This window comes from Chinchilla lanigera, unplaced genomic scaffold (assembly GCF_000276665.1).
Source record: "Chinchilla lanigera isolate Chin_1 unplaced genomic scaffold, ChiLan1.0 scaffold00094, whole genome shotgun sequence".
Taxonomy (NCBI): Eukaryota; Metazoa; Chordata; class Mammalia; order Rodentia; family Chinchillidae; genus Chinchilla; species Chinchilla lanigera.
The window spans coordinates 7,415,273-7,436,391 of NW_004955495.1; the positions used below are offsets into that span (position 1 = coordinate 7,415,273).

The 21,119-nt window shown below is 35.4% G+C and overlaps 2 protein-coding genes across 2 annotated transcripts in view; both read right to left on the minus strand.

The window, feature by feature from the left end:
• Positions 1 to 9,916: 9,916 nt before the first annotated feature.
• On the minus strand, positions 9,917 to 13,432 carry LOC106146808 (zinc finger protein 331-like). Its single transcript, XM_013505354.1, has one exon. It carries the CDS (start codon positions 13,245 to 13,247, stop codon positions 12,435 to 12,437), a length of 813 nt encoding a protein of 270 aa, XP_013360808.1. The 5' UTR covers positions 13,248 to 13,432; the 3' UTR covers positions 9,917 to 12,434.
• A 38-nt stretch (positions 13,433 to 13,470) lies between these two features.
• LOC102018303 (zinc finger protein 69-like) overlaps positions 13,471 to 21,119 on the minus strand; it is a gene marked incomplete at its 5' end in the record, with an annotated part of 35,532 nt that continues 27,883 nt past the window's right edge. The window contains 3 exon segments of the mRNA XM_013505355.1: positions 13,471 to 13,983; positions 19,317 to 19,375; positions 19,578 to 19,704. Of these exon segments, the coding sequence (XP_013360809.1) occupies positions 19,365 to 19,375; positions 19,578 to 19,704 (138 nt within the window).

The window sequence follows — 21,119 nt, forward strand, 5'->3', positions numbered from 1 at the left end:
GATAGGCATTTGGGTTATTTCCAAGATTTAGCTATTACAAACTGTGCGCTATAAACATGGGTGCATATATATCATTGTGGTATGATGTTTTTAATTATTCTGGGAAAATACCCAGAAGGGGAATAGCTGGGCCAAGTGGGACTTCTAATCCTAGTTTTGTGAGGAATCTCCACACTGATTTCTACAGTGGTTTCACCAATCTACACTCCCATCAGCAGTGGAGAATGGTTCCTTTTCCCCCGTAGCCTCTCCAGCATTTATTATTATTTGATTTCTTGATGATAGTCATTCTTTCTGGGGTGAGATGGAATCTCAGTGTTGTTTTAATTCGTATTTCTCAAATGACCAATGACGTTGAAAATTTTTTCATATATTTATTTGCCATTTGTATTTCTTCATCTGAGAAGTATGTATTAATCTCAGATACCCATTTTTGGATTGGGTCTTTGAATTTTGGGGGTCTTTGAATATTGGGGAATTTAAAAATTCTTTATATGTTCTAGATAGAAGTCCTTTGTCTGAGGGAGAGTTGGCTAAAACTTTTTCCTAAATCATGGGTTTTCTTTTTACTCTGTTGGTGATTTCTTCTGATGTGCAAAAGCTTTTCAATAAGATGAGATCCCAGTTATTGAGTCTTTGAAGTATTTCTCATGCAGTTTGGCTTTTGTTCATGAACTCTTTGTCTACCCTATGTCTTGAAGATTTCTACATACTTTCTCTTTCAGTAGATTTAGTGTTTGTGTTTTAATATTTAGATCTTTGATCCATTTTGACTTTAGTGCATGATGATAAACATGGGTCTAGTTTTAGTCTTTGGCATGTGGAAAGCCAGTTTTTCCAGCACCACTTATTAAAGAGGCTACCTTTCTTCTAGGGAACATATTTGGCCCCTTTGTGAAAGATAAGGTGGCTGAGTGTGTCTGTAGTTGTGTCCATATCTTCTAATCTGTTTCACTGATCTTCAGGTGTTTTTTTTTTTTCCTGCCTGTACCATGCTGATTTTATCACAGTAGCTTTTTAGTATAATTTCAAGTCAGGGATTGTGATGCCCACTGCCTTTCCTTTGTTGCCCAGGATTGTTTTTTCTATTTTAGACATCTTCTGGTTTGAGATGAATTTTAGGAATATTTTCTCTAGATCTGTGAGGTATACTAATGGCATTTTAATTGAGATTGCTTTGAATCTGTACAACAATTTTGGGAGTGTGACTATTTTCACAATGTTGATTCTTCCTATCCATGAACAAGAAATCTTTCCAATCCAATTAGATCTCTTTTTTTCACAGTACTGCAATTTTCACTGCATATATCTTTTAGTTCCTTTGTTAGATTTATTACTAAGTATTTCATTTTTTTAAATGCTATTATGAAAGGTGTGGTTTCCCTAATTTCTCTCTCAGTCTGTTTGTTGTTTATGTACAGGAATGCTATGGATTTTTGAGTGCTGAGTTTATATCCAGCTATGCTACTGAATTTGGTTATTAAATCACAAACATTTTGGTGGAGTTTTTGGGGTCTTCTATGTAGAGAATCATGTCATCTGCTAACAATATAATTTCACTTCTTCCTTTCCTCTTCTTATTCCTTTTATTTCTCTGTCTTGCTAATTGCTCTGGCTAATATTTCCAGAACTATATTGAATAGAAGTGTTGACAGTGCACATTCATGTCTTGTTCCTGATTTTAAAGTGAAAGCTTTCAGTTTTTGTCCATTTAGTGTGATATTGGCTGTTGATTTGTCATACATGGCTTTTATCAGAGTGAGGTAAAGACCATCTATTCCTACTTTTTCAGGATTTTTATCATGAGTGAGTGTTGGGATTTATCAAAAGCTTTTTTTGCATCTATTGAGATGATCATGTTATTTTTGTCTGGCACTATTGATATGGTGTATTACATCATTTGATTTCTCTATATTCAACCATCCCTGTATTCCTGGGATGAATCCCACTTGGTCATGATGTATAATCCTCTTGATGACTGGCTGCACTCGGTTTGCTAGTATTTTACTGAGAATTTTTGCATCTATATTCACTAGGGAGATTGGCCTGGAGTTCTCTTTTTGGTTGGGTCTTTCTCTGACTTTGGTCTTAGGGTAATACTTGCCTCCAGAAATAAGTTAGGGAGAATTCCTTCCCTTTCAATTTCATTAAAGAGTTTGAGAAGAATTGGCACTAAATCTTTTCTAAATTTCTTGTAGAATTTAGCAGTTCATCCATCTGGATCTGAGTTTTTCTTTGTTGGTAAGTTTTTTAATTACATTTTCAATTTGGCTGGTTGATACTGAGTTATTCGGGATTTTTTTATCTTCTTTATTCAGGTTTGGTAACTCATATGTATCTCAGAATCGGTCCATTTCCTCTGTTTTCCACCCTAGGAGAGTAAAAAATTTTGAAATAGGTATTGATGAGCTTTGAATTTATATAGGTGCTGTAGTGATTTCATCCTTTTCATTCTTTATTGCGTGTATTTCAGTTTTTCCTTTCCTTTTTTTGGATAAGGTTGGCTAGGGGTTTATCAATTTTATTTATTCTTTCAAAGAACCAACTCTTCAATTCATTAATTATTTGTTTTGTTTTCTTAGTCTCCATTGCATTAATTCATGCTCTGATCTTTATAATTTCCTGCATTCTTTAGGATTTGGGCTTGACTTGCTCTTCTTTTTTCTAGAAGCTTGAGGTGCAGCGTAAGATTGTTTATTTGTGCTCTCTCTGTTTTCCTGATGTGGGCATTCCCACAGTATAAATTTCTCTCTGAGGACTGCTTTCATTGCATCCCACAGGTTCCTGTAAGTTGTATCTGCATTTTCATTTGATTGTACATATTGTTTAATTTCTTCTTTAATTTCATCTGTGACTCATTGGATGTTCAGGAGGGTGTTATTTAATTTCCATGCATTTATGGAGTTTTTGTGATTTCTTTTGTCAATAATTTCCAGTTTTATTGCACCATGGTCCGATAGCATGCATAGCATAATTTCAACTCCTTTGCTTTTGCTTAAGCATGCTCTATGGGCTAGTATATGGTCTATTTTAGAGAATGTCCCATGTGCAGCTGAGAAGAATGTATATTCTGATGTTGCTGGCTGGAACACTCTGTAAAGGTCTACTAAGCCCATTTCTTCACAAGTTTGCTTTAGTTCTGTTATTTCTTTGCTGATGTTTTGTCTAGTTGATCTATCTCTTTGTGACAATGGAGTGTTAAAGTCCCCTGTTATGATTGTACTACTGTTTATTTGGTTTTTCTTTCTTTCTTTTTTTTTTTTTTTTTTGGTACCAGGAATTGCACTCAGAACTTTGTGCTTGCCAGGTAGGCACTTATGCTGCTGAGCTATATCCCCTGCCCTTATTTGGTTTTTCACATCTGTTAATATTTGTCTTACATAATTTGGTGCTCCTTTATTTGGTGCATAGATATTTATGATTGTCATCTCTTCCTCTTGCAGTTTCCCCTAACAAGTATGTAGTGACCTTCTTTATGTCTTTTCATCATTCTTGGTTTCAAGTTCACATTGTCTGCAAAGAGAATAGCTACATCCTCTTTTATGGCTTCCTGTCACATGGAACATGACATGACTGAATAGCAAATGGAAGAGTGTGAAATAAATGAAAAAGATCTTCTTGCCTAGTATGAATGGTGGCAGTGTCAATGTGGCACATCACACCACAAACATAAGCACTGTCTGAAAAAAGGTTAATTGGAGTGGGTGAGTGATCTTGGAAGCCCCATATAACAGCTTGAAATTCCATCTTTTGTATAGAAGAAAAACCTGTACCTCTATTTGGGAAAAGAAGGCTGTAACATAACCTCTCCTGCCTGACGAGGAACCATCTGTGAAAACAGACACCTCCAGCTATGGGAACTGAGCTTATCTTTGAAGGGAAGACGAAGAGTGTGAGGGAAGCAAATTGAATTAATTTATCTGGAGGATAATTACAATCAGTAACACCAGGGAATTTAGCTAATGCAGTTTGCCAAGAGGATGAGAATTGCCACAACCACTATTGTTGAACTGAAGAAAAGGTTGACTTGAGAAAATAATTAAAAACATTGGTGAACATGGGTCAACTCTAGAGAGCTGAGCATTAGAGACAGCCAGATTAACTTTATCCAAGGCAGTTTTAGCCTCTGACATAAGTACTCTTGGAGAGATGGGTGTTAGCTCCCCCTTGAGAATGTCAAAGAGAGGGCCTAAATAATAAGCTGTTAGTTTAAGAGCTGGGTGGAACCAATTAATATTACCAAGTAGAGTCTGAAAATCAGTTAGGGTTACAAGATAATTAACTTGAATCTGAACAACTTGGGGCATACTATATCTTTGTTGTATAAGGTGACCCAAATATGAAAGAGGTGCCATGGTTTTCACCTTTTGGAGGGCCACCACTAAGCCTGCATTACAAAGGGCAGTATCTAATTGAATAAATATTTGGTGCAAGGTGGATAAGGACTTATGTGCTAGAAGAATACCATCCATGTAATGGATAAGATAAGCAGATGGATGAGCCTGATGGACTGACATAGTGACTGCAGCCACAAACTCTTGACACAGGGTCAGACTATTTGCCATTCCTTGTGGAATGGCAAATCTCACTGGAAGCAGGCTATAAGGACCTGATGGTTAATAGAGGGTAAACTAAAGGCAATTTTTTTTCTTGAGGATGGAGAGGGATAGTTAAAAAAAGGCCGTCTTTTAAATCAATCACTACAGGGGAAAAATACAAAGGAATAGCTATGGGATTCAGCAATCCTGGTTGAAGTGCTCCCATAGATTCCATGGTGCAGTTAACAGCTTGAAAATCCTGTAGTACTCTCCACCTTCCAGACTCCTTTTTTATTACAAAAATTGGGGTATCCCAATGGTTATCAGAGGATTCTAGGTACCCCACCATCATCTGTTCATTAACCAGTGTATGGGCTGCAGTAAACTTCTCCTTCATGGGAGAAGGGAGGTGAAGGAAAGGGGATGAAAAAATTTGAGATATTACAAACATGTGCCACCCCCAGAAAAAATGCAATCATTATGTTTGGCAAACATGTACTAATAAAAAATAAAAACAAAAAAATACTATGATTTGTATTGTCAAGGCTTCTGGCTATGCTATTGAAGGTGCTGCTTTGATGAATGGAAACACTCAAGGCAGCCAAGACTGGAGGGATCAGGTAATGGATGTCCAATTCTGCAGGGTGCCACAGTGTTAACAGTTCCGTCCCTAACTAGTTAAAGGTCAGCCTTATGAAAAATGACTTTCCGTTTCCAGCCTATAATGAACATAACATCATGCAAAGATAGATGAGATGGTGCTTTTTGTAATGCTTGGTGAAATTGGAAAAACAGAACGACTCGTTTCTCTCCTCCAAAAAATACTATGATTTTAAGTCTATTACTCCAAGGAGGGCAGTTTACTTTTTCCATATGTTGGATATTTGGACTAATGCTGCCAGACTCCAATTTCACATTTATCCAATTTAAACTCAACTCAATTTTTAGGGCAAACAAAAACATTAAAGCATGATGCTTTCATACTAATGCACCTATTGACAAAAGTGCAATCCGGAGTCTACACAGCCTATTTGGCCAAACTCATGAGAAGCCACCTCAGTTCATTCACCCTTGATGTTTCTTCCTAACATTCCAAGAACTGAATGTTTGTAGTTCTGGGTGCATTTCAATGAAGGCTGCTAAAAATTATCTTTTGTTTCCAATTCAGATCTTCCTTATAAATGGGAAGTAAAACATTGCTGGTAGGAATATAAAAGGGGCAATCAATTTGGGAAATATTCCTAGTTTTAGGAATAATTAAACAGAATCCAGTTTTCTGTTCCTAATAACCCAATACTGCAGACTAAGTTATAAGGAAAAAAGTTTATTTTGTCTCCCACTATTAGACCATAGTAAAAGAGTTGCATCTGATGATGGTCTCCTTACTGGCAGAGACTCAGGTTATGTAAGGAATAATATGCTGAGAGACAGGAAGTGCATGTGTGTGATCAAGTCTCTCTTCTTTTCCTACCTGTATTCCATCATTTTGGCCCCATGCACACAATCTTATCTAATCCTAATTGCTTACTAAGACTCCACCTCTCTATATCATTATCAAATAAATTTCATATTCTCTTAATATCAAACCATGGGGACTACATTCCAACATAATTTTTGGGACAAACTATAAATTACCATATCACCCTCAATTCCTGACTCCTAGATAAGTGCAAATTCATCTCCACGTAAATGTTTATGGCAGTAGTATTCATAACAGCCAAAACATAGATGGAATTCAAATGTTCATCAATGGACTGATGAAGATTGTTATATATATCCATGAAATGGAATATTATTCAGTCATGAAAATGAATGAAACACTGATGCATGCTGCAACATAAGTGAACCTTGGAAACACGAACTTTAGTGAATGAACTGAGAAACAGAGACAGCTATCAAATGTCTCCAATTATAAGAAATGTCAAGAATAGGAAAAAATTCTGTAGATAAGTACAGAGTTTGCTTTTTTGTACTGAGGTGAAGATGCTCAAAATTGGCTATGGTGACTGCATATATCTTTAAATGGGGGAATTACATAGTATTGTATGTGAATGGAATCTAATAAAACTGCAGAAGAGACAATGCAGTGCTATCATGAGAACTGTCTTCTAAACCCTACCCAAAGTAACTCTATCTTGGGATGCATACAACATTATCAATGTAGCTGTTCAATGGGCTCTTGGGCCCCCAGGTGCTGAGTCTTTGTGGCAGACTGCAGCAATACAAGTTCATCCATTACTGCAGCTAGACACTTCTGGCTGAGACTGGTAGGGTTTCTCATTCCTTGCCAACCTGATCTGCTCAGAGGCGACAGTCTTGCTTCCCTTTTCTATGCACACAGCTCATACTGAAAGAGCATTTAGATTCTTCTAAAGCTCAGTCTCACTGGGCTGTTAACTTTAGCCTCTGCTCTTTCAGCTCTAGTGATACTCCTTGTTCCCTGCTGTTGCTGACCTTATGAACGCCACATGGCACATGAGCTTCCTCAAACTCTATCAGTGCTGTTCTAAGTAGCTCACTCATTAATCTCTCACCACTTACAGTTTTGATGGTATGGTACAATGCCTGCCTGGACTCTGTTATAAAAGGTTATAAGTTATGATTAATACCCTGGATAAAGTTAGAGGTATGAGGAAATGTAGAGAATTTGGGCCCAATTCAGGTAGGTTTCTATGCAGTGATCATACTAGACTTTATAGTAAATGTCTAGAAACTCAAGTGGAGAGGTATCTGCAACAACTCAGCATACTATAACAAGATGGGCTGAGTGACTAAATATAGCATTCCTTCTCATAGTTCTTGAGCCTATGAAGTACAGTAGTCTGACTCCTAGTGAGGGCTATTTTCTTGGCTTGGGATATAAAAGCCTTTTCATAGGATCCTCAATTGGGGGTAAAAATCATCTCTCTGCTCTTCTGAGAGGTGCAATAATGTTTGCATGGAGGTCCACCACTCATGATCAAGAAATCAAGGATTCAAAACATGGAGAGAGGATAGGGCTATACTCAGTCCACAGCAATAAATGAAACAAATATTCACCAAGTCAACGTTTTGCCTGTGACAAGACTGAGGCTATCTCTAAAAGACAGCAAGCAAGGTAAAACAGGAAGAGAGGTACAATTTTTAGCATTACAGGAAGAAAAGGTACTATATATTTGTGTGAAGGAACAAAAACTGGTGCCAGAAACATGATAATTTAAATTATCATAATAATTATTAAAAAAAGAGACTCAAAACAAAAAATGCAGCAGGAACAAAAAGGCAAAAGAAACATTTTTATTAAGTACAGTTTCAAAGGAGTATATAAATTAGCAGGTCTCTGTATGATAAGCAGTCATGCAGAAATGAGCACAGGCAAAGTAGTAAAAAGAGTGATGCGTGAGACTTATTCTTGGAAACATCATTTAAATTAATTGAGCTTTTATACGAGGATACTCACGTTCCTTGTTCAAGCTCAGGAGACTGGAAGATGGAACTATTATAAATTATTCTGGATAACATGTGTAAGGAAATATTACCTTCACCAAACAAGCAGATGTGACCGTTACCCCTGTCATTTCTGTATGTAACAAAGGGCCTGCTTGGACAGGTTGTGTCTCTCACCGACAGTGCCCCACAGCAGGGCCATTACTCAATCGTCTTTGCTACCCAGCCAGTTCCTCACATGATGCCACCGTTCTCCCTGTGCACAACTAAGCTGTTTCACTGTTACACTGGCTCGGAAGAATTAAAATTACTTTTTGTGTTGGTGGTCACAAGATTTTCCATAAATTATTATGGAATTATTATTGTATTAATTATTATAATAATTTATTATAAATTATTATTGTATTAATTTGCCCATATTCTTACATAAACTGCAAAAGTTTGATAAAGAATATGCAATCTAGTGAAACATTATGAAATGGAAAAACAAAAACAGCGAAGTCTGCATCAACATTTAAAATTTTTAGGGGCTGGAGATTTAGCTCAGCAGCACAGCGCCTGCCCGGCAAGCTCAAGGTTGTGAGTTTGATCCCCGGTACTGCGGGGGGGAGGGGGGGAGAACATTTGAAATTTCTGAATACTCTAATGAAAGTTGGTGCTCATGAAAATGAATTAAACTAATTTAGCAACACAGGAATAACTTACCTGTTTTCTTGATGAAAAAGTCACATTTCATACTCACATACACTTATCACAAGTATGATTTTTTATTCTTTTTGACCTTGCCTTATAAAAGAAAGAAAACAAAACATGCATAAACATGAAACAGGATTCATATCTAAAACTGAGTTATGTTTCTAATTTAACAAAAATGTCATATTCACACATAATGTCTGCTAGAGATATAGTAATGTTGGAAATATTGACACCAAGTGCTGAGCACATGAGAACATGAGCCTTGCATTGTAGTGTGCTTTTGACCCTGACATCTGGTGTGCCCAGAGACACAGCACAACGTATGGATCCATTGTACTCAGAGAACCCATCACTAAGAGGTGAGTTTGGGAAAAGCCTCTGCTCTCTGTGCGTGATTTCCTTTCTCTATGGAAAGGGAGAAAAGGATCAGCTGAGATAGGAACAGCAATGTAGTCATATACTATCCATAATGTGAAAAAACATAATTACTAAGAAAAGTGTGTAGTTCCTTTGTCCTTCAATAAAATAAAACAGTTACTTTTCTCCCTTATTCCATGACAAGGAAATACTTGTGGACAGCAAAAGTTTGATAAAGAATATACAATCCAGTGAAACATTATGAAATGGAAAAACAAAAACAGAAAAATCTACAACATTTGAGATTTCTGAATACTCCAATGAAAGTTGGCGCTCATGAAAATGAATTAAACATTCATTTTAATTGGGGATTTAGAATGGATTTGGGAGTTTGTGGCTCAGTGTAATGCAGTATTTCCAGTTACCCTCACAAAAAGACAGTGGACATTCCCCACACTGATCATGTCAAATGTACCCTATTACCACAAAAGTGGGATGTTACTCAAGTGGCAAGCTGTGTTGCTCAGTTATTAACTAGATAAGCAACTTTGAAGGAAACACATTTTCTTTGATGGTTCAGTGAGGAAATTCCACTGAATTGGCTTAGAGATCTTTCCACTCACAAGAAACAAACTTGACAGGTTAGCATTGTGATAATGATTATAAATCTTTAAGAAACGGTAATTTAAAATCCTTGAAGGACATTAGACTTATCACACACACTTCTGGGCCAAAGTAATGAAATACTCCAAGCATTACTATATCACATTCAAACTTGAATTCACACATTTTATGCAAAAATAAAGAAAACAAAAAACACGGCAACAACTTTCAACTGCTGCAGAATCGTGAACTATATGTGTTATTTTTACACATAACCATGGTGGTAAATTCCAAGGAGGACAGTCTTCTCTGTGAATATTCACACCTGAGCAACTGGTGAAACAAAGTTAAGGAGTCATTGCATGTGGAAACAGAAATGATCAATGTGACAATCTTACACACTGGCTTTCCATACAAATTTACAATACATCCCAATACTCCATCACAAGTTATTGTGTATTTTCCATTACAGCTCTTATTTGCATCTTTTAAACATATATTTTACCATTTCTTCAACTATATGGAGTTTCTCACAAAACCACAGACACTAGCATTTCAAGAATTTGTTTTCTCATCCCTCTATATTCATCACAAACTGCTTGGATTACCCGTGTTTAATTCTGTACAGCTGTAGTTTACAACACTGGCACAGGTAAGATTTGTCATAATAAATGTGAAAAGTGTATTTTCCAAAGCATGCTAAAGGGCAATTACATTTTTATTTTTTAACTGATATGAGGAAGATCATAGAGTTAGAGTTTGAGAATTAGGATTTTTTTTATGTTAAGATGGTAAAAAAGTGAATGTACACATAAGATAATGCCTCCAGTTTTTAAGGTTGGATCTCACGCCATGTGACAATATGCAGCATTATACTTCCTGATTATACTGAGCAGCAGCCAGATGTTCATATGGGCATATGTATACAAGTATAAAAACTGAAACCCTATAGTTAATTACGTGTGATGTTATATGACATAATCAACACTTTACAATAAAATACACATCATAGTATATGATTTATGCTAGTGACTTGAGAACATTTAATGTAAGCTACACAAACATTTCATGTTTACTAGGATAGTGTATTAAATGGAAACTTCCAGATTAGAACTATAATGCTTACCAAAGAGAGAACTGTATTCACTGCTCAGTACATTCAACAGAGGGAGAAGCTGTATTACAATGCATAGCAATTAACACCCTAAAACAAACACCAAGCCTATAAAAAATTCTATGATCAATGCTCTTCATGCTGAACCACAGTCAGATATGCTCTGTGCTCACACTTATTATAATTCATTACATGTCATATAACAAAAGATATAGTCCAGATGGCCTCTGGTGAGAAGGTATCCAAATCAGCATAATGTACCTTGTGTATAATGAGCAAAGGACAAATTACAACCCCCACGTAAATTTTAAAAATTTATGCATGTAGAGTACAACTTATACAATGGGAAAACACTGCATACTCAACATCAAAGAAAAGAGACTCAGCAGAGATATATGGAGTGAATCTATGTTAAGAATGGTATATTTAGAGCTATAGTGAAGGAAAAAGAAAACATTTGTTAATCTCAAGGATATATTATATACTTAAAATGTTTTAATTCACCCATGAAAGCAAAACAGTTCAAAATGTCAGGTCAAGACAAAGCTTATTAGAGATTTGATTTTAAAAAATTTACTAAAATAATTTGCTTTTTTTTTTTTCAACATAACTTAAAGAATACTTTCACTGTAATGTACTTAGTTTATTTTGTTATTTTAACAATTCTGTATCCAACTAGTGGGCTCAACTGGTCTCCCATCTCTACTTCCCTAGCAGCAGGATTACAGCAGGCATCACATTGCTCAGTTTAATGACTATCTAGAAGCACACAAATTTGAAACAAATACACATTAGATCGATATGAAAAATGGGACCCAATTTTATATATACATAAGATTTTCAGCAAATGTGATTCACTATGTGTTTTCTAAAGTATGCCACATTAATTACTTAGCATAAAATTCTTTATATTACTTTTTTTTTTTTTAAATCTGGTACCGGGAATTAAACTCATGACCTTGTGCTTGCCAGGCAGGCGCTGTGCCACTGAGCTAAATCCCCAGACCTCTTTATATTACTTTAACAGGACTCTACTGCATCAGGAATTTTCATATGACTTTAACACAATTTTTTACAACTGACCACTTTGTTTCTTTCCCAATCACAAGGTTTTGACCCAATGTGCATTCACGTATGTGCCAAGTAAAGACTTGGGCACATTTCTTCTAGACAAGGTTATTCTCCATACCATGTTACAACTATGACTCAAATAAGACAACTAAAGGCATTTCCACATGCTTTACACTAATAAATGTCCTCTCCTGTGCAGCCAAATGAATGCAAGGAAAGTCTTCTGAAAATGAAGCCGCCTTTTTTTTTTTTTTTTTGGTTTTTCTCCGGTACCGGGAAACGAACTCATGACCTTGTACTTGCCAGGCAGGCGCTTTTTGCCGCTGAGCTAAATCCCCAGCCCCGAAGCCTTCTCATTCTATATTTAAGGTTACTCTCAACTATGAGCTCTCTCTTATGTCTGTGAAACCAAAGTGACAATTGCAGACTTATGCACATGGCAAACATACAAATTGTTTCTTTCCAGTGAGTATTAACACATATTAGAGAAATGGGCAATCTACTGATTTTACAAATTGCTAGGCTTAGTCTCCACTGTGAATTTTTAAAAGTTTTTTTAAGTGACTAGGACAAGAGAAAGCTTTCCCCCACTGCTTACTTCGTACGGTTTCTTTCCACTGTGCACTTTTTTATGTCTTTGAAAACTGCTTTCCCAAAGGAAGGTTTTTCCCACATTCCTTACACTTGTATGGTTTTTCTCCACTGTGAACTTGTTTATGTTGTCGAAAACTACTTTCCCAAAGAAAGGCTTTCCCACACTGCTTGCATTCACATGGTTTCTCTCCACTGTGAACTTTTTTATGTCTTCGAAAATTATTTTCCCAACGGAAGGTTTTCCCACATTGCTTACACTCATATGGTCTCTCTTCAGTGTGAACTCTTTTATGTCTATCAAAACCACGTTCCCAAAGGAAGGATTTCCCACACTGCTTACACTCATATGGTTTCTCTTCACTGTGAACTCTTTTATGTCTATGAAAAGCACTTTCCCAAAGGAAGGATTTCCCACATTGCTTACATGCATATGGTTTTTCTTCACTATGAATTCTTTTATGTCTATGAAAATCACTTTCCCAAAGAAAGGATTTCCCACATTGTTCATACTCAGGTAATTTCTCTCCCATGTGAACTTTTTCATGTCTTTGAATGTCACATTTCCAACGGAAGGCTTTATCGCACTGTTTACACTCATATAATTTCTCTCCAGAGTGAAGCTTTGTATGTCTTTGAAGACTATTTTCCCACCGAAATGCTTTACCACATTGTTTACATTCATATAATTTCTCTCCAGAGGGAAGTTTTGTATGTCTTTGAAGATTATTTTCCCAAAGAAAGGCTTTCCCACATTGCTTACATACATATGGTTTTTCCCCAGGATGAACTTTCTTATGTTGTTGAAGGGCACTGTAAGAAAGGAAAACTTTTTCACATTTTATACACATGTAAGGCTTCTCTCCAGTGTGAATCCTTTCATGTAATCGAAAGGCACCAGAACAAACAAAAGCTTTCCCACAGTGGTTACATACATAGGGTTTCTCTCCACGGTGAACCCTTTCATGGTATTTGAGGGAACTCTGATGAGAGAAGGCTTTCCCACACTGCTTGCACACATAGGGTTTCACTCCAGTGTGAGTTCTTTCATGTCTCTGAAGGCCACTTGAACGACTGAAAGCTTTCCCACAATGCTTACACATGTAAGGTTTCTCTCCTGTGTGAATTCTTTCATGTATTTGAAGGGAACTGGAACTTCTACATATTTTCCCACAATGCTTACATACATGGCATTTCTTTCCACTATGAATTCTTTTATGCCTTTGAAGTAAAGTGGAATAAGTAAAGTCATTCCCACCTTGTTTACACTCAGAAGGTTCCTCTCCAGTTAGAATCCTTTCAAGCTTCCTGAAGTCTCGTGGACAACTGAAGGGTTTCCCACTTTTCTTATGATGAAAAGGACTCTCTCCATATTCCTGATTCTCATGAAGTTTGAACACAGTGCGATCCCTGAGGGTCACCTTGTCCGATGAAAAACTATTGCGGACCTCTTCCAAAATACAGCTTTCAGATGGTGAAACTCTAAGGGGAGTTTTCTTCCTTATAACATGCTCCGGTGTCTGGCTGAAGTTTTCACCATATTGATTGCCTTCATTATATTCACAGAGCTTGTCTATAACTTGACTTCTATAAAAAAAGAAAATAACATTAATAAAATTTTGGATATTCATGATTTACTAGAAGTGTTGGTTTTATGTTCTGTAACCATTTCTCTTACAGAAAAGCAATGAGTCACATATAAAGGAAAAATTAGAACAGATTTCTCAACACAAAATTAAAGGCAAGAAGAGCAGAGTATTTGAAGCTTTTCAAACAACCCAGACTGATACAACCTGAAAAATTAGCTTTAAAAACTGATGAAAAACTAAGATACTTCTATGAAAAAGAAAACAAATTGATAACTACCAAACCAACACTTCAAAAACTTCTCAAGGATATCCTAGGAGGCAATGAATGTAACAATGCCAAAAGGTGCAATAAAATGAATACATAAGGCAGGGATAGCAATTAAGTAGAAGGGAAAGGAAGCAAAAGAGCAACAGAAAATTAATACAATGACAGGAATAAGTCAATACCTATCAATTATAACTACCAATGTAAGTGGATTCAACTTACCAATCAAAGGCACAGCTTAGCAGAATGGATCAAGAAACAAAATCCAATGGAATGCTATATACAAGATATACATTTAACATGAAAAGAAAATCAGACCATGAATCAAAGGCTGGAAAACAATATTCCATGCAATGGAAACCTGAACACATGCAGGAAGCCAGGTACGGTGACTCATGTCTGTAATTCCAACACTTAGAGGGCTGAGGCAGGAGGACTGCCCTGAGCTCGAGGATAGCCTGGGGCTACATAGTGAGTTCAAAGCAAGCCTGAACTACACAGTGAGACCTTGTCTCAATAAAACCCCAAAATACATACATACACATACAAACAAACAAACACACAGGAATAGCTATCGTATTTTCTGATAAAGTGGATTTCAACCTAAAGCTGATTAAAAGAGGCAGTGAATCATACTGCATATTAATTAATGTAACCACTCAACAGTAAGAGATAACCTTTATAAACATATATGCAACATATATGCACAGTACACCCAAGTTAAAAAACAAACACTAACAGACATTTAAAAAATCAGATATTATCAATATAATTATGGGGGGATCTCAATACCCCACTATCACAAATGGATAAATCAAATGAATAAAAAAAAAACAACAAAAAAAATCAGAGTTGAATCAAACCTTCAAACAAATGGATTTAGTGGATATAGACAGTGTTCCCCCCACAACAACAGAATACACATTTTTAAAGCCACATACATACTTCCTCCAAAATAGACCACATACTAGCTAATTAAGCATGCTCAAGTAAATACAAAAGAATTGAAAATTTCCCATATATATTATCAGATCATACTGCATTGAAACTAGAAATCAATAGTAACAGAAACTAAGGAACATCCTCTTAGCCACGTGTGGCAGTGCACGCCTGTAATCCCAGCAGTCAGGAAGCTGAGGCAGTATGATTGCCGTGAGTTTGAGGCCAGCCTGTGCTACATAGTGAATTCAAGGCCAGCCTGAACTCTGTAATGAGACTGTCTTGAAAAACCAATAAACAAATAAAAACACACTATTGAATAATCTACAGGTCACAGAGGAAACAGACAGAAACAACAGTTCCAAGAAGTAACTGATAGTGCCAGTACAATATACCAGAACTTATGGAAAACAAGGAAAGCAATACTGTGAGGGGAGTGAACATCCACATCTGAAAAAAACAGGCTCAAATAATAACCTAATCATGCATCTTAAAGTCTTAGAAAAACAAGAACAATCCAACCACCAAGCTTGGAGAAGGAAGGAAATTATAAAGATCACAGAAGAAATGAATGAAATGGAGGCAAAAAAAGGTGAAGAATCAATGAATCAAAGACCTGATTGTTTGAAAGAAAAAAAAAAACAACAGACAAACCCTTAGACAAACTTACCCAAAAAGGGAACATGGGATACTTATTAATGCAATTAGAAATATAAAAATTAGGTTTTCTTCAAAGTAACCCACCCTATGTCCTCCAGGGTGTATTTTTATCTTGTCTTTTCCTTTCTTGGCCCAATTTGCTTTGCAGAGCCAGTTCCTCATGCTTCACTTTTCAGCTTTTTTTTTTTTAAAATTATTTTGTTCAATTCTTTTTTTTAAATGAGAAAAACCTGGTAACTAACTCCAGAAGAAGTGAGCACACCAAAACCTGGTAATGTGTATCTTCCTTTTTTCTCTCTTACTGAGCCCAAGATGGCTCTGCAGAGCCAGTTTCTCCCTCACTCTTCACTTTTAGTTTTTCAAATAAACTTTGTCACTGTTTAAACAAAAAAGAAAAATAATAAAGGTAAATTCTCAATGGATACTGCACAAATCCAGAAAATTATTAGAAAGTACTTTACAAATGTACTCAGAACAAATTGAGAGATTCCTAGATAAATATGAATCATCAAAACTGAGCCAAGACTTAAAAATCTTAATCCAATAACAAGTAATGAAGGTGAAGCAGTAATAAAAACACTAACAATTAAGAAAAGCCCAGGAAGTTGATGGATTCACAGCCAAAATCTACAAGAAATTCAGGCAAGGCGTAACATCAACAATCGTCAAACTTTTTTAATGAAATTGAGAGCGAAGGAGTACTTCCAAAATCATTCACAGAAGTTGGTGTTATTCTGATCTCAAAACAAGACAAAAATCCAACCAAAAAAAAAAAAACAAACTACCTTTCTAATGAACATAGGTGTGAAAATCCTCAACAAGATATGAGAAACAGAATGCAACAAATCTTTAAAAAGATTATACATTGTGACCAAGTAGACTTCATCCCAGGAATGTGAGAATGGTTCAACATACACACATCAATAAATGTAATTTATTACAAAAACAGAAGCAAAGACAAAAGTCGTATGATCACCTCAATAGATGCACAGAAGGCCTTTCACAAAAACCAACATCTATTAATAAAAAGCCCTCATGAAAATAGGTACAGAAGGTCTTTATCTCAATATGATAAAAGCCATTTATGACCAAACTACTGCCAATATCATAAAAAATGGAGAACTCAAAGCCTTCTTTCTAAAATCAGAAACACGACAAAGATGTCCATTATTGCCAACACTGTTCAACATAGTCTTTTAAACATCAGCCCGAGCAATCACGCAAGAGAACTAAATAAAAGAAATACATATAAGAAAGGACAAAGTTAAAGTATTATTTGCAGATGACATGATCCTTTACAACAAGACCCAAAAAATCCCACCAAAAAATTCCTAGAATTGATAACCAGATTCAGCAATGTAGTAGGACACAAATAAACATATAAATCATGTAATTTATCTTATACACTAATAATGAACATACTGAAAGAGCCATCAGAAAAACAATACCACTCACAATAGTATCAAGAAAATTAAATATATATGGATTAACCTAACTAAGGAAGTGAAAGAGCTCTACAATGAAAATTACATCATTCTGAAAAACAAAATCATGGCAGAATCAAAATATGGAAAGATATTCCCTCTTTCTCAACAGGCAGAACCAACATTATCAAAGTGGCTATACTTAAAAACTGATATACAAATTTAATATAATCTCAATCAAAATACCAACATCATTTCTCACAGAGCTAGAGAAAACAATCCTAAAATTTATATGCAATCAGAACAGACTTAGAATAACAAAAGCAATCCTGGGTAACAAAAGCAAAGCAGGAAGCAGCACAATCCCAGACTTGAAATTATACTACAAAGGTATAGTGATTAAAATAGCATGGTCCTGGCAGAAAATTGAGCACATGGACCAATGGAACAGAAAAAAAGAAGTAGAAACAACCCCAGGCATATACAGCTATTTGATCTTTGACAAAGGAGCCTACAACATACACCAGAGGAAAGATACTCTCTATAATAAGTGGTGCTAGGAAAATTGGATATCCATATGCAGAAGACTGAATCTAGATCCAGGTGTCTCATCATGTACAAAACTAAAAAATGGATCAAAGATCTAAACGTTAAAACAGAAAACAATCTTCTGGAAGACAAAATAGGTACAAGTCTTAAAAGATGTAAGTGTAGTCTCAGTGGAATCCCAATGATATATGTATTCCATAATACAATACTGAGATTCAACAAATGGGACTTGTATCAAATTAAAAAGCTTCTTATGGTACAGGGAACAACCAACAGTGTGAAGAAACAAAACAATCTACAGAACAGGGAAGAAATTTTGCCAGCTATCCTGGGATAGAGAACTAACATCTAGAATATATAAAGAACTTTCGAAAATTAGAACCCCCCCCAAACAAAAGATCCAAACAAAAAATGGGCAACTGAAAGGGACAGATACTTCTAAGAAGTAGAAATGGACAGTAAGTTAAAAAAAATGTTCATCATCCCTGCTATCAGAGAAATGCCAATTAAAACCACACTGTGATTCCATCTAAAGAATGGCTATCATCAATAAATCTAATAATAAGAAACACTGGTGAGGATAAGGGGAAAAAGAATTGTTCTATACTCAGATAAATATTTGTTTATCTGAGTAACCAACTTGTAATACAACAACCACTGTTAATTTCCTATCACCTTGTCTGAAATTCTGTATTGCTTGTACTGTTTTTGTGTCTATTTTGTGTCTGTTAATGTGTTTTCACTCTTTTATTTTCAAAATGAAAAAAAAAAAAAAGAATTGTTCTAATCTGTTAGTGGGAATGTAAACTAGTACAATCACTATAGAAATCAGTGTGGGAAGTCCACAAACAAATGTAAGTAGAAATTCCATTTGATCTAGCCATTCCCTTTGTAGGTATCTCCTCAAAAATAGTTAAAATAAGGAAAATGGGGTATTTATATACAATAGAATACTACTCTACCATAAAGAAAGATAAATGTGAGGCATGTATAAGTAAATGGATACAACATGAGAATATAGTGCTAAGTGAAATAAGTCACAGAAACAAGTTCAAATATCACATGGTTTTTCTTATGCACAATACATCCTTCAATATACATATAGAATATATATATATATACATATATATATACATACATATATATATATATATATATATATATGGACTGAAGATATAGCTCAGTGGTATAGCACCTGCCTGGCAAGCACAAGGTCCTGAGTTCGATTCCCAGCACCAAAAAAAAAAAAAAGAATATATGTATATATGTAAATGAAGACAAAAATATGAGATAAGTAATAAGAAGGGGGAAGTTGAAACAATTCTCCAAATTACACAGTCCACTGTTTCAAAAATATTTCCTCATGTGTAGTTATTTCTTGATCCTAATCTTAGTTAAGAGTAAATGAATTAATAAACTCATTTAAATAACTGTGAACCTTGTTTTAGCATTGTTGAAATTTTTACTAATATAATTTTTATAGAAAAAAATTACCTTAGATTTTTCCTGGGCTTTTTGCACTCGTCTTCAATGTTTGGGTCTTCACGTTTCTTCTAAAATGTGGAGCCAGAAAAATCATTAGGAATAATTAATTTATAGAAAAATTATTAGATTTGAGCTAGATTCACTGTATTATATGAGTATACCTGGAATATTCCTCTAAATATTCCAGTTCAATTTTCCACGTAAGGAAATGGCACTGATGAACAAGACACACTTGTTCTCTGATTCACTAAGAAATGAGGTTTTCTTTACCTATGGCAACTAGGTTCCTCAGGGTTTCCTGCATTACATCTCTGTAGAGCTTCTTTTGGGAAAGACCCAACAGAGCCCATTCCTCCAGGGTGAAGTTCACGGCCACATCCTTAAAGGTCACTGACTCCTAAAACAATCACACATACATTTTGATAAGAGAGTGACATTCATTCTAATGAGGATGTATATTCACTTCATTAAAACTTCACATCATTCTTCTCTCCACATGTTCATTGGACAATTTGGACATCATGTTCTTATTCTCTATCTATACTCATACCCTCTCATACAGCAATTCTGATACTAGATTTGAACTATGTGGGTCATACCAATTTCTCTTTGTACGAGGGATCTGTATCACCCTCAATAACAAATTCCTACTACTGAGTGCTCAGAAGAGAATACCAACTGTCCTGAAACAACATATTCTCAAAATGTCCCAGAACAAAGTTCAACTTTCCTGGTACCTTGAGCTGGTATTGGGATGGACTACACTAACTGTACAGAATAGTTTATTTGTTTAATACCTCTCATCTAAGGTAAGGAACATACCTTATCACCCCTCCAATATACTCTGGTGAATCTCTAATGAGTAGATTTGACAGATGTTATTTAAAATCTCCTCACAATTTGTACCTCAGGGAATTGAACATATCCTCTTTGATTACACTGGGAGACAACTTCTGCAAGCTTCTGATTGGTGTCTCTTAAGCTAATCTATAATTAAACAACAAATAAAAGTCATGGAGAATAATTCACTAATAGATAAGCACTACACTGTCCACTGCACTGGCAATGGGCAATGAAACAGAGAAGGATAGTACCCGTACTTAGAAAGAGCTCGAATTGCCAAGATGTCTCCTCTCATGCAAACTGATAAACTTGTATAGTTTCTAAAATACACCTTTAAGTAGTCAAGAAAAACTACTACATCTAGAGCATAATGTTTTCCAACACTTAAGATATTAAGAATAAAAAAAGTATGTTCCTTAATATCCATAAAACCTACAAAATACACATTCAGCAAAATATATTATTGACACAGATTTAAAAAAAATCCAAGGAAAGTATATCATTTACCTATAGGCCTACACATATACAAAAAACTGCTTGAAGATGGGAGTTATTCTATAATATTGACAACTAGGTACATACTTGAAAATCTACTTTCTATGCTATTATTTCCATGTATTCAACAAACAACAATTAAGTTATGACTTCAGAGGAAAAAAAGAGGCTTGAATTCTTCTTTGCCAGGATGATGAGTTGGTCAAGGAGTTGGTTCTTCAAAAGAATAAATAAAATTGATACCCCCTTAGCCAACTTAATCAAAAAAAGAAAGGAAAGAACTCAAATTCCTGCAATAAGGAATGAAAAGGATGGAATTACTACAGATCCTACAATAGCATTCCTATACACAAACAACAGACTGAGAGAGAAATTAAGAAGACCATTAATACCTACTTTGAAAATATTTACTCTTGTAAGATAGAAAACTCAGAAGAAATGGACAGATTCCTAGATATGTACAAATTACCAAGG

Excerpts from the sequence above, each read along its gene's own strand:
- LOC106146808 (XM_013505354.1), bottom strand. The coding sequence starts at position 13,247 with ATGTGTATAAAATGTGAAAAAGTTTTCCTTTCTTACAGTGCCCTTCAA.